The 14,600-nt window shown below is 47.4% G+C and overlaps 1 protein-coding gene across 4 annotated transcripts in view; it reads right to left on the bottom strand.

Annotated features, from left to right (window-relative positions):
- The window catches only part of GALNT18 (polypeptide N-acetylgalactosaminyltransferase 18), a 253,671-nt gene that overhangs the window by 64,409 nt on the left and 174,662 nt on the right, over positions 1-14,600 (bottom strand). For all 4 annotated transcript variants that reach the window (XM_073578383.1, XM_073578381.1, XM_073578382.1 and 1 more), the window contains exon 3: positions 13,563-13,729. In XM_073578383.1, coding sequence (XP_073434484.1) covers positions 13,563-13,729 — 167 coding nt within the window. The remainder of the gene's footprint in view (positions 1-13,562; positions 13,730-14,600) is intronic.

The raw sequence follows: 14,600 nt of genomic DNA, 5'->3' as shown, positions 1-14,600 counted from the left end.
TACTCTGTATGTTGGGTATACAGTGGGTACGGAAAGTATTCAGACCCCTTTACATTTTTCACTCTTTGTTGCAGTGCAGCCATTTGGTAAATTCAAAAAAGTTCTCTTTTTTTCTCATTAATGTACACTCTGCACCCATCTAGACTGAAAAAAAAAAAAAACAAATGTACTAAAAAAGAAAAACTGAAATATCACATGGTCATAAGTATTCAGACACTTTGCTCAGACACTCATATATAAGTCACTTGCTGTCCATTTCCTTGTGATCCTCCTTGAGATGGTTCTACTCCTTCATTGGAGTCCAGCTGTGTGTAATTAAACTGATAGGACTTGATTTGTAAGGGCGCACACCTGTCTATATAAGACATCACAGCTCACAGTGCATGTCAGACCAAATGAGAATCATGAGGACAAAGGAACTGGCCAAGGAGCTCAGAGGCAGAATTGTGGCAAGGCACAGATCTGGCCAAGGTTACAAAAGAATTTCTGCAGTGCTCAAGGTTCCTAAGAGCGCAGTGGCCTCCACTATCCTGAAATGGAAGAAGTTTGGGACCACCAGAAGTCTTCCTAGACCTGGCCGTAAAGCCAAACTGAGCAATTGTGGGAGAAGAGCCTTGATGAGCGAGGTAAAGAAGAACACCAAGATCACTGTGGCTGAGCTCCACAGATGCAGTAGGGAGATGGGAGAAGGTTCCACAAAGCAAACTATCACTACAGCGCCCTCCACCAGTCGGGCCTTTATAGCAGAGTGGCCTGACGGAAGCCTCTCCTCAGTGCCAGACATATGAAAGCCTGCATAGAGTTTGCTAAAAAAAACACATGAAGGACTCCCAGATTATGAGAAATAAGATTCTCTGGTCTGATGAGATGAAGATAGAACTTTTGATGATAATTCTAAGAGGTATGTGTGGAGAACACCAGGCACTGCTCATCACCTGCCCAATACAATCCCAAAAGTGAAACATGGTGGTGGCAGCATCATGCAATGGGAGTGTTTTTCAGCTGCAGGGACAGGATGACTGGTTGCAATTGAAGGAAACATGAATGCGGTCAAGTACAGAGATGTCCTGGAGGAATCTCAGACTTGGCCGAAGGTTCACCTTCCAACAAGACAATGACTCTAAGCACACAGCTAAAATAACAAAGGAATGGCTTCAGAACAACTCTGTGACCATTCTTGACTGGCCCAGCCAGAGTCCTGACCTAATCCCAATTGAGCATCTCTGGAGAGACTTGAAAATGGCTGTCCACCAACGTTCACCATCCAACCTGACGGAACTGGAGAGGATCTGCCAGGAAGAATCTCAGAGGATCCCCAAATCCAGGGGTGAAAAACTTGTTGCATCAAACTTGTACTAGCTCAAAAGGTGCTTCTACTCAGTACTGAGCAAAGGGTCTGAATACTTATGACCACGTGATATTTCAGTTTTTCTTTTTTAATACATTTACAAAAATTTCTGCTTTTTTTCAGTCAAGATGGGGTGCAGAGTGTACATGAATGAGAAAAAATAAACTTTTTCGAACTTACCAAAAGGCTGCAATGAAACGGGAGTGAAAAATTTAAAGGGGTCTGAATACTTTCCGCACCCCCAACAAAAAGAAAGGTCCTCCAATGCGGTACAAAGATATATTTTTATTCAATACATTAGATGATAAAAATGGACACGGCAACCATATAGAAATAGGATAGCAAAAAAAACACATACACAATACATAAAAAAATAATTTATGGCACATGAAGTAGCATATGCTAGAAGATTAAGACTGTGCAAAAAGTACATAAAGTGCCTGATATCATGAGAATGTATCATATAATATGTTTCATATATCCAAAGATGCAATGTAGTAAAAAAAAAATGCATCACAAAATATGTGCAAAAATGCATAAAGTGCTTAGTGCAAAAAATATGTAGATAGATCTCAGATTGCAACAGACACTGTACTCATACACAGTAATACATAACAGTTTTTTATATATAGAAAAAAGGCATTGCTGGTTTTCCTATAACGGATCTCCTTAGAAAGGAAAAAAAAACCTTTAAATGAAGTGCAATGATGTGAATAAATTGAAAAGGAGACCAGATATGGAAAAAAATTTTTTCTCCATGACTTTAAATAACAGAAACTAATAAAGAGATTATATTTACCGTACCAAAGTGGAGTGTCACCCAGAGTCCCCCTGACGCGCGTTTCGATGTATATCTTCCTCAGAAGGGGTGCTTTCCGTACCCACTGTATACAGGGTTTACAGCTCCATCAAAAAAAATCCACTAATCTGACACATTTTGAAATCGAACGTTCTGATAATCTGGGATATTGCTGTTCGCTATTTCTGCTCACGGCAGTAAATCCCGCTGCGCCCCTCACTGTGGCCCCCGCTGTGGCTGGTGTGAGTGGCATCATATAGGCGGACATTTCCTTTACCCAGCAGTGAAAGGGGGACATTAAGGCTGTGTTCACACACAGCGTTTTTTAGCGGTATTTTTCCTATAAAACCGCTAAAAATAAGCTTCCCATGCATTTCTATGCATTTTGCACTTTTTGTGCATACTGATGCGTTTTTCACCGCGAAAAAAATGCATCGCGGTAAACGCAGCATGCTCATTAATTTCGCGGATTTTTCCACGTTTCTGGCTAGTTCAATGCGTTTTGAAAATGCGTGGAAAAAAATGCATAAAAACCGTGCATTTTCTGGGAAGGGAGTCAGGCTTTTCAGCAGAAATTTTCTGCTACGTGTGCACTTAGCCTAAATACTATGCTTTCTCCCCTCTTACTATAGTGAGCTAATGGCAGCAGCACAATAGTCCGGGCCATGAGTGGAGCAAAACAGAAGACGGCAATTCTCCTCTTATAGGATAACGAGGCGTCGCTCTTCAGATATTAAGATGGGAGTTACAGCGGAATTACCAGGTGACTTGTCACATCAGTCTCCAGATGGCATCACGCTGATGGTGGACGAGCATGTTCTGCAGTTACTACACAAGTAACATATGTAATTACCACATGTTAAGTTAGAGCAACAGAAGGAGGAAAGGCACAAGAAGCTTGGAGGGCACGGAGGAGGAAGGAGGGTGCAAGAAGCTCAGAGGGTACAGAGGGCGGAGGAGGAAGGAGGGTGCAAGAAGCTCAGAGGGTAGAGAGGTCGGAGGAGGAAGGAGGGTGCAAGAAGCTCGGAGGGCAAGGAGGGCGGAGGAAGGAGGGTGCAAGAAGCTCAGAGGGCAAGGAGGGCGGTGGGCACAAGAAGCTTGGAGTGCACAATGGGCATAGGAAGAAGGAGGGCACAAGAAGCTCAGAGGGGGTTGGAGGAAGGAGGGCAGAGAGGGTGGAGAAAAGAGGATGCAAGAAGTTCGGAGGGCGGAGGAGGAATGAGGGTGCAAGAAGCTTGGAGGGCAGAGGAATGAGGGTACAAAAAGCTCGGAGGGGAAAGGAGGAAGGAGGGTGCAAGAAGCTGGGAGGGCAGAGAGGGCAAGAAGGTCTGACGGCAGAGAGGGAGGAAGAAAGAGGGTGCAAGAAGCTCGGAGGGCAGGGAGGGCGGAGGAGGAATGCGGGTGCAAGAAGCTCAGGGGGCGGAGAAGGAATGAGGGCACAAGAAGCTCAGAGGGCTTAGGAGGAAGGAGGGCAGAGAGGGCAAAGGAGGAAGCAAGAAGCTCGGAGGGCAGAGAGGGAGGGTGCAAAAAGTTTGGAGGGCGTAGGAGGAAGGAGTGTGCAAGAAGCTCGGAGGGCAGAGAAGGAAAGAAAGTGCAAGAAGGTCGGATGGCAGAGGGAGAAGGAGGAAGGAGGGTAAAAGAAGCTTGGAGGACAGAGGAGGAAGGAGGGTGAAAGAAGCTCAGAGAACAGAGAGGAAGGAAGAAGGAAGGAGGGTGAAAGAAGATCAGAGGACAGAGGGAGAAGGAAGGAGGGAGGGTGCAAAATGCTTGGAGGGCAGAGGAGGAAGGAGAGTGCAAGAAGGTCGGACGGCAGAGAGGGAGGAGAAGGAAGGAGGGTGCAAAAAGCCCGGAGGGCAGAGAGGGCGTAGGAGGAATGAGGGCGCAAGAAGCTTGGAGGGCAGAGACAGCGGAGGGCAGAGACGGCGAAGGAGGAATGAGGGTGCAAGAAGCTTGGAGTGCAGAGAGGGAGAAGTAAGAAGGAGGGTGCAAGAATCTCGGCGGATAGAGGAGGAAGGAGGGCACAGAGGATGGAGAAGGAAGGAGAGCACAAGAAGATCAGAGGCCGTAGGAGGAAGGAGAAGGCACAAAAGCACAGAGGTCATAGGAGGAAGGAGGGTGCAAGAAGCTCGGAGGGCAAAGAGGGAGGAGGAGGGAGGAAGAATGAGGTGCCAGAAGCTCAGAGGGCAGAGGAGAAAGGAGGGTGCAAGAAGCTCGGTGGGCAAAGAGTGCAGAAGAGGAAGGAGAGTCCAAGAAGGTTGGGAGGCCGAGAGGGAGGAGAGTACAAGAAGCTCAGAGGGCAGAGAAGGAATGAGGGTGCAAGAAGCTTGGAGGGCGGAGGGGAAGGAGGGTATGTCTGATTTCAGGCCGAATGTATGTCTTATGATCGGTTCTGAACATATTCGGTAATTTTTACTCCCATTGACTTTAATGAAGTTCGGCTGTGTTCGATGAATATTGCAAAAACAATATTTTAGTCCAATCATATTCAAAATCGAATCTGAACATTCGCTCATCTCTAGTGAGAGTACGCAAGAAGCACAGAGGGTGTAGGGTGGAAGGAAGGCATAAGAAGCACAGAGGGTGTAGGGAGCAAAAAGTACAGATAATGAAAATGGAAGAACGGCACAGGGAAAAGGAGATGGGAGAGCAAAGAAGGGAGCAAAAATAGCAGGAAAAAGGGTGGTAACAAGGACACAAGAATCACGGAGAGAACAAGAAGAACAGAAGGCATAGAAGGAAAGATGCAAGGCAGGATGGAGCAAAAAGCAAGTACATTGCAGGAAGAAGGACAGCACAGAGGAAACAGGACAAAGGTGGGCACAAGAAGCTTGGAGGAAACAGGAACAATGGTGCAAGAAGCATGCATGTCACTGGAGAAAAGAGGGCACAAAAGGCATGAAAGGTGCAGAAGACTGGAGGGAGCTAAAGGCACAAAATGCATAAAAAGCATGGAGGTCACAGGTGAAAAGAGGGTACTGAGGCTTGATGTTCATTGAGCTGACCGCAATCTCTCCTGACTTCCACATACACATGCGCGTGGTGATTTCAATATGGAGAGATGAGAAAGCTGCTGCCAGAAACCTCTTCGCCGAAAACAAAAGGGTCTGTGCTGAAATTCCATCTGTCCGATCATCATCTAAAGCAGACCTGGGCAAAGTGCGGCCCGTGGGCCACATCCTGCCCTCTCTCTGTCTCAGTCCAGCCCGCGGACTGAGACAGCCGTGGAGCTGGAAACCAGAGGCCCACGGGCCGCACCGTGCCCGCCCGCTCACTGTCTCCATCTGCGCTGACGTCTTTGGTGGAGGAGGAGCCTCCGGCCACTTCCTCCTCCAATCAGCGTGTGAACAGCTGACGCAATTACATCATATCATCGCGTCCGCTGTGTACTGCGGAGTCTCAGCGCACTGGAGGCAGGGACAGATGGAGGAACAGGACCAAGTTGAGTAAGTGGTGGTCTTTATTATTTCTCTTTTTCATGTGTATGGGATGTTTGGGTGGGCATGGGGTGGCTATGGGGTGACATGCTGCACATAGTGAAGCATATGGGGGTGACATGCTGCACATGGTGCTGCATACAGTCATGGCCAAAAGTATTGACACCCCTGCAATTCTGTCAGATAATACTCAGTTTCTTCCTGAAAATGATTGCAAACACAAATTCTTTGGTATTATATTCATTTAATTTGTCTTAAATGAAAAAACACAAAAAGAATTGTCCTAAAGCCAAATTGGATATAATTCCACACCAAACATAACAAAGAGGGTGGACAAAAGTATTGGCACTGTTCGAAAAATCATGTGATGCTTCTCTAATTTGTGTAATTAACAGCACCTGTAACTTACCTGTGGCACCTAACAGGTGTTGGCAATAACTAATTCACACTTGCAGCCAGTTGACATGGATTAAAGTTGACTCAACCTCTGTCCTGTGTCCTTGTGTGTACCACATTGAGCATGGAGAAAAGAAAGAAGACCAAAGAACTGTCTGAGGACTTGAGAAACCAAATTGTGAGGAAGCATGAGCAATCTCAAGGCTACAAGTCCATCTCCAAAGACCTGAATGTTCCTGTGTCTACCGTGCGCAGTGTCATCAAGAAGTGTAAAGCCCATGGCACTGTGGCTAACCTCCCTAGATGTGGACGGAAAAGAAAAATTGACAGATTTCAACGCAAGATTGTGCGGATGTTGGATAAAGAACCTCCACTAACATCCAAACAAGTTCAAGCTGCCCTGCAGTCCGAGGGTACAACAGTGTCAACCCGTACTATCCGTCGGCATCTGAATGAAAAGGGACTGTATGGTAGGAGACCCAGGAAGACTCCACTTCTTACCCCGAGACATAAAAAAGCCAGGCTGGAGTTTGTCAAAACTTACCTGAAAAAGCCTAAAACATTTTGGAAGAATGTTCTCTGGTCAGATGAGACAAAAGTAGAGCTTTTAGGGCAAAAGCATCAACATAGAGTTTACAGGAGAAAAAATAGGCATTCAAAGAAAAGTACACGGTCCCTACAGTCAAACATGGCAGAGGTTCCCTGATGTTTTGGGGTTGCTTTGCTGCCTCTGGCACTGGACTGCTTGACCGTGTGCATGGCATTATGAAGTCAGAAGACTACCAACAAATTTTGCAGCATAATTTAGGGCCCAGTGTGAGAAAGCTGGGTCTACCTCAGAGGTCATGGGTCTTCCAGCAGGACAATAACCCAAAACACACTTCAAAAAGCACTAGAAAATGGTTTGAGAGAAAGCACTGGAGACTTCTAAGGTGGCCAGCTATGAGTCCAGACCTGAATCCCATAGAACACCTGTGGAGAGATCTAAAAATGGCAGTTTGGAGAAGGCACCCTTCTAATATCAGGGACCTGGAGCAGTTTGCCAAAGAAGAATGGTCTAAAATTCCAGCAGAGCATTGTAAGAAACTCATTGATGGTTACCGGAAGCGGTTGGTCGAAGTTATTTTGGCTAAAGGTTGTGCAACCAAGTATTAGGCTGAGGGTGCCAATACTTTTGTCCGGCCCATTTTTGGAGTTTTGTGTGAAATGATCAATGTTTTGCTTTTTGCTTCATTCTCTTTTGTGTTTTTTCATTTAAGACAAATTAAATGAAGATAATAATACCAAAGAATTTGTGTTTGTAATCATTTTCAGGAAGAAACTGAATATTATCTGACAGAATTGCAGAGGTGTCAATACTTTTGGCCATGACTGTATGGAGGTGATGTATTCAGACCCTTTGCTCAGTATTGAGAAGCCGCATATGGGGGAGGAAGGTGTGGGGCTCATGCCGCATATGGGGGAGGCTGGATGGGGCTCATGCCGCATATGGGGGAGGCTCTGTGGGGTTCATGCCGCATATGGGGGAGGAAGGTGTGGGGCTCATGCCACATATGGGGGAGGCTCTGTGGGGTTCTTGCCGCATATGGGGGAGGAAGGTGTGGGGCTCATGCCACATATGGGGGAGGCTCTGTGGGACTCATGCCGCATATGGGGGAGGAAGGTGTGGGGCTGATGCCGCATATGGGGGAGGCTCTGTGGGGCTCATGCCGCATATGGGGGAGGCTGGGTGGGGCTCATGCCGCATATGGGGGAGGCTCTGTGGGGCTCACGCCACATATGGGGGAAGGGAGGTGTGGGGCTCACGCCGCATATGGGTGAGGGAGGTGTGGGGCTCACGCCACATATGGGTGAGGGAGGTGTGGGGCTCACGCCGCATATGGGTGAGGGAGGTGTGGGGCTCACGCCGCATATGGGTGAGGGAGGTGTGGGGCTCATGCCGCATATGGGGGAGGGTGGGGCTCATACAATACACAGAAGGGGCTGTACTCGGGTTCAAACGATATATAGGGAGATGTCAGCATAGTTAATTCTGCTCAATATTAAGTGATACAATTAATATTAATATAATTATCAAGAATATAATTATTTATCAATATTAATATTGAGTATAATTAATTTCGGCCTATTGGTTCGGCCCTCCACAACAGTCACGGTCTCTCATGTGGCCCCTCGGGAAAATTAATTGCCCACCTCTGATCTAGAGCAATTCCCAGCCCGTCCGTGGATCCTTCTGGCCGGACCCTCTACTATACACTTATGAGACGTTTGTCCAGCTCAGGTTCCCGCAGTCAGACTGGGAATTGAGGCTGTAGATGGACTGTAACACGCGTATGCTATACGGTAATTGTACAGAGTTTAGAACCTCCCGACAGGATAACCAGATCCCTATGAAACGTGCGCTGAAATCCGTCCACTCTGACCACCATTATTTAATATACTTATTACTGGAAACTGTCAGCAAGGTTATTGACAGACGCCTGCAAATGTAAGGACTGAATGAGCTCCTTAAAAAAAATTACTTCACTTTGCAGTTTCATTGGTAAAACCAAGCTCTCGATTGTTAAGTGTGCGGTTTTGTGGGTTACGGAGCGTCCGCGGGGGGCCGGATGATTGTACATTGCCCATTGGCCTTTACTAGGATGCAAATAAAGCCAGTGTCACACGTGTATTTCATGACCTGAGTATGGACCACGATGTCAGGTCCATTTGTGGATCTCCAGCCCGTACACCAAGGTCTCTACTTGATGAATCTGTGAAACCAGGAAATCTCTGTGCAAATACTCGTTTTAAAGAGTTAATGTCCCTTTAAGGCGTATAATATCTCAGTGCGATGCGACTGAGTAGATCTGGCAATAGGGGTTAAACCTGTCTCCGATGCTTGCACATAGGAGAGGATCTGCCCCACCGCCGAGAACGCAATCACATAAATCCATTTCATTCAGCTTCACATGAGGCTCCCGGCCCTGATTGATAATCTAATTAACTTCTCAATCATGGCCCCAGATTGGAGAACAGACTCCCAGCGGGGGCAGCAGGCGCGAGGTGTGAGTGACGCACCTTGAATGGCAGGCTGCCTGAAGAAGACCACTTACCAAAGCACCAGAAGTTTGTGATTAACCTTACAAGTCGTGCAAAGCCTTAAAGAAGCACTGTCATTTTATTATATAAATCACTAAAACACGAGAAAATAAGAAACATTGTAATAGATTTAATCAGAGAAAGCAGCTTCTTGCTCCTCCTGGACTGATCTTTCAGTCTCAGAAGTAAAAGCTGTATTAACATATTTCCCCATAAGTGAGAGAGTACAGTTGGTGCTTATAAGATTCTATGGAGGAAGGAGGAGCTGGAAGCGGTTGGTGCCCATAAAGTTCTATGGAGAACTGTAACAGTGATCTCTTATCTCAGTTATAGGAAAATCTATGCTCACTGATGTTACCCAAAAATTCTGACCATAAAAGATCAGTCCAGGAGGAGAAAGAAGCAGATACCTCTCATTAGATATATTACAATATTTCTTTTCATGTGTACTTTTGAGTTATGAAAAAAATAAAATGACTGACTTTTTAAAGGGCTTTGCTGATCTGGTATAAAAAGGGCAGTTTTTTAGTTTTTAATGTACTTAGTGTTTGCATTCAGTATTTTCTAGATCTCTGCTTGCTGTTAGTAAAGGGGCATATGCATGGCTGCTGGGTGGTAGGTGAAGCTCGGAGGAACAGACTGCTGGGTGGTAGGTGAAGCTCGGAGGAACAGACAGCTGGGTGGTAGGTGAAGCTCGGAGGGACAGACTGCTGGGTGGTAGGTGAAGCTCGGAGGAACAGACAGCTGGGTGGTAGGTGAAGCTCGGAGGGACAGACTGCTGGGTGGTAGGTGAAGCTCAGAGGAACAGACTGCTGGGTGGTAGGTGAAGCTCGGAGGGACAGACTGCTGGGTGGTAGGTGAAGCTCGGAGGGACAGACTGCTGGGTGGTAGGTGAAGCTCGGAGGAACAGACTGCTGGGTGGTAGGTGAAGCTCGGAGGGACAGACTGCTGGGTGGTAGGTGAAGCTCGGAGGGACAGACTGCTGGGTGGTAGGTGAAGCTCGGAGGGACAGACTGCTGGGTGGTAGGTGAAGCTCAGAGGAACAGACTGCTGGGTGGTAGGTGAAGCTCAGAGGAACAGACTGCTGGGTGGTAGGTGAAGCTCAGAGGAACAGACTGCTGGGTGGTAGGTGAAGCTCGGAGGGACAGACTGCTGGGTGGTAGGTGAAGCTCGGAGGAACAGACGGCTGGGTGGTAGGTGAAGCTCGGAGGAACAGACAGCTGGGTGGTAGGTGAAGCTCGGAGGAACAGACAGCTGGGTGGTAGGTGAAGCTCGGAGGAACAGACAGCTGGGTGGTAGGTGAAGCTCGGAGGAACAGACTGCTGGGTGGTAGGTGAAGCTCGGAGGAACAGACGGCTGGGTGGTAGGTGAAGCTCGGAGGGACAGACGGCTGGGTGGTAGGTGAAGCTCGGAGGAACAGACGGCTGGGTGGTAGGTGAAGCTCGGAGGAACAGACGGCTGGGTGGTAGGTGAAGCTCGGAGGAACAGACGGCTGGGTGGTAGGTGAAGCTCGGAGGGACAGACAGCTGGGTGGTAGGTGAAGCTCGGATGGACAGACTGCTGGGTGGTAGGTGAAGCTCGGAGGGACAGACTGCTGGTGGTAGGTGAAGCTCGGAGGAACAGACAGCTGGGTGGTAGGTGAAGCTCGGAGGGACAGACTGCTGGGTGGTAGGTGAAGCTCGGAGGAACAGACTGCTGGGTGGTAGGTGAAGCTCGGAGGGACAGACTGCTGGGTGGTAGGTGAAGCTCGGAGGGACAGACTGCTGGGTGGTAGGTGAAGCTCGGAGGGACAGACTGCTTGGTGGTAGGTGAAGCTCGGAGGAACAGACTGCTGGGTGGTATGTGTTCTGCCTCTGCTTGCGGGAAGGGAGTGGAAACATTCACTACCTACATCCCAAGTAATGCATTAATGTGACCGAAGACTGCAGCTACATGGAGTTGGTATGGCTTAAACCAGACGTGGGCCACACCACACGATCAGCCATCCTCTCCCCGATTTCACAGCTATCTGTATCCTCAGGATGAGATGAATAGAATGGTGGAGGAGAGAGCCGACAGCTCCTTCCACCATTCAGCATGTGTGTGTGGGGTGGATGGCCTGACCGATGAATCTGCTTTCAGTGAGAGGCAGAGGGAATAGCTCAGTGTAGGAATAGAAGCACTGAGATGAAGAAGAATAGGGTGACCATTAGAGGGCAGTGGGGAGCACAGAAGAGAGTAGTTATGTAACTGCCACAGGTCAAGGTCACTCTCATTGGTCAAAGGTGACTGTCAGGTGACAGTGGGCGGGGATACCTAGTCTGGTAATATAAAGGCTGAGGGAAGGTTCCAGAAGAGTCAGTCAGCCAGAGGAGCTCACTGGATAGGAGGCTCTGCTGCGCAGGGAAAGGCAGTGGAGAACCTCAGAGAGAGCCTGACAGTAGAGACGGTCACGGGGGGTGATCCAAAAGTACAGTAGCATCAGACGGAGACAGTCTGAGCGAATTAAGGGACAGTGTACTCTGAACGGTGAACCGCTGTGGTGGAAGTGCCTAGGGCAGCCACAGTGAGGAGAACCGCAGAGGACAACACGACGGTGACACAGAGCAAGTAAAGGTACCCGGGTCTGTGTGAAAAGAAATTGTCAAAAGTCCTGCCATGAACTTTGGAAGTCGTCAGGAGGGTGGTGAATAAACACAGACCTGTTGAATGTAAGCTCCTGTTTCAGTCTCCAGTCTGTTTGCGTCAAGAAGTGGGTCACCCCCCCAGTTCTGTGGGATCAGCACACCTCTCCCGCCTATCAGCAGCATCACCACCGCATCATCGCCTCATCTCCCTCAGCCCTGCCCGAACCCTACATGTGACAGAGTCAGCAGACACCGACCCCGCCACATTACGTCTGCTGTGCGGAGCGTCCGTGCACTCTGAAAAGACAGGAGCAGAGCGCCGGGGAACGTGAGCAAGGCGAGTATTTATTTTTTTAACATTTGCGAATGTGTTGTGGCTCATACTGTATATAGGGGCTTGCGAGTGGGATCATACTGTATATAGGGAGGCTATGTTTGGTCTTGTACTGCATATGGGGGGTAGCTCATGCTGTATATAGGGACCTGTGTGGGAACATACTGTATATAGGGGGGTATGTGTGGGGGCTCCTATTGTAAATAGGGGGATATCCACATACATAATTCTACCCAGTAATAAATTATATAATTAATATTTTATATTGAAGTTAATATTAATTATGGAGTAGAATTAATTTCAGCCTATTGGTTTGGTCTCCACAACAGTCACGGTCTCATGTGGCCCTTCGGGAAAACTAATTACCCACCCCTGGTTTAATCAGTTTTCTATAATTTTGTCCTTATTAGTGATGAGCGAGTGTTCTCGTTACTAGAGAATTCTGAGCATGCTCGGATGATCTCCAAGTATTTGTATGTGCTCGGAGGTTTATTTTGTGTGGCTGCATGATTTGCGGCTGCTAGACAGCCTGAATACATGTGGAGATCAGGGCTGTGGAGTCGGTAAGCCAAACCTGCGACTCCGACTCCTCAATTTCCCTTACACCGACTCCGACTCCAACTCCGACTCCCACACATATTGCTTATATTTAAGTGAAAAATTTATTGTAGTACAATGTGAACCTCAGACATTTAATCATTTCTATGATCCAATAATCAAGATATTTAGATAGAACAGAATATATATTGGTGTACTATCCGGTTTTCATTCTTTTTGGTACAGATACGATATGGATAGACAGATATGGATAAATGGATAGATAGAGCAGATTTCTAATCTGCTTTTGCTATTGAAAACATTATCTATGAGCTCAAAAACCTTTCAGGTGATGCAGTTTTTTAAAAAGATGATCAGCTTTTGCAGCTGAAAAACGTATCCTCAAAAAACACAGGAAAAACGCTGTGTGTGAATGTAGCCTTAGATCAGGAATAGAACAGCCATTTATAGGACATTTCATAACTTTCCCAAACTCCTATGAAAAAATATTCAGCACATCCTGCATTGAATTACTGTACCCAATTTATTATATATTTTAGGAGTCGGAGTCGGTCCATTTTATACCGACTCCAACTCCGACTCCGACTCCACCAAAATGAGCACCGACTCCGACTCCGACTCCACAGCCCTGGTGGAGATTCCCTAACAAACAGGCATTCCTCACATGTATTTAGCCTGTGAAACAGAGTAAAGACCGCAATGTCTGACGTGACCTCAACGGCTTCATATATGCCTCGGAGGCGGTTGAGTTTGGGTCAGGAGACCCCCAGCTGGTCCGGACATCAGGGTCTACACTTGGATGTAAGAATTCAGCATCAGTGTATGTGAAGTTGAGGGATTAGATTGTCAGCTCCTGGGAACACTAACCTACGGATCAGAGTGAGATCTGACCCCAGGTCCTACGCTGCCTCCACCTCTGAAGATGTCATCATCTGGACACCAAAACGTCCTCACTAGACTGCACCCGAGTTCCCCCCTCACAGATCTGAGCCCCCCTATGACCCACCGTTATTGCTGTTGTCATCCACCAAGATGATTTCCTTGAGAAGTTTTGTGGGCGTCCTGTCGATGGCAGAATGGATGGAGCGCAGGATGACGGACAGTGCCTCATTCACAAAGATGAAGACGATGCTGACCTGGGGCAGATGTTCCGGATACGTCAGGTTCTTGCAGCTATTGGGGAAATAACACAACCGTAATGTTATCCATGCAAGAATTGCTTATTTCCAGGCAGTGTTGTCATGGGGTCTCCTCTACAGACATATGACAAGTGACATTCGTTTATCCAGTATTAAAGGGCCCGGACAGATGCCGGATTATGAAATGTTCTGCAACACAGGCTGGTCATATAAGGGCATATACAGTGTAACGGTGGGTTTTACAGAATCTCAGACTGTTACAACTCTTAACCAGGTTCTCAAAATGGGCCTCCCAGCAGCGCAGAGTATTTCTGGACCGTGCGGGTACAGGTTGTAGAACATAGGATCGGAAATCTGCATTAACTCCTTTGCTGCCAGAGTGAACTTGCGCGACCTATATAGTTACTTTTCATTGTGCCTCTTTGCTGGGACTGAGGAATGTAAATCGAGCAGGTGCTTCCACTTCGGCACGCTCCAGCAGCTTGGCATCACGTGCAGGTGAGCTGAAATAGGAATAATAGGATCTGGAGGGCTGTTCAAGTGATAGCGATGTGTGCGGCGTTCAGACATCTGGACCGCTACATTTTGGGTTTGTCTAACAGAAAATTTAATTTAAAGTACAGAGGAAAGCATATAATCATCAAAATACCCAGAGCAGCACAGAGCATTTCAGGGGAAGAAAGTCTAGATCTTTAGCAAGGTACCAGAAATGAGTTGTCTCATGAAGATAACCCCTGTCTATGTGCCCTATTAAGCCTTGATCACTTTCGCATTCAAAAAAAAGAAGGAAAGGAAAAATTGGTCTGATGTTCATCGTGAAAAATTGGAAAAAACGAATTTATTGTAGCACACGGCATAGTGGGAGCGAGACTTCAGTGCTAGGAGCAGAATCTCTTAACAGCACA

This window comes from Dendrobates tinctorius, unplaced genomic scaffold (genome assembly GCF_039654945.1).
Source record: "Dendrobates tinctorius isolate UK_male_01 unplaced genomic scaffold, ASM3965494v1 ptg000059l, whole genome shotgun sequence".
Taxonomy (NCBI): Eukaryota; Metazoa; Chordata; class Amphibia; order Anura; family Dendrobatidae; genus Dendrobates; species Dendrobates tinctorius.
This window is presented reverse-complemented; position numbering and strand designations above follow the sequence as displayed.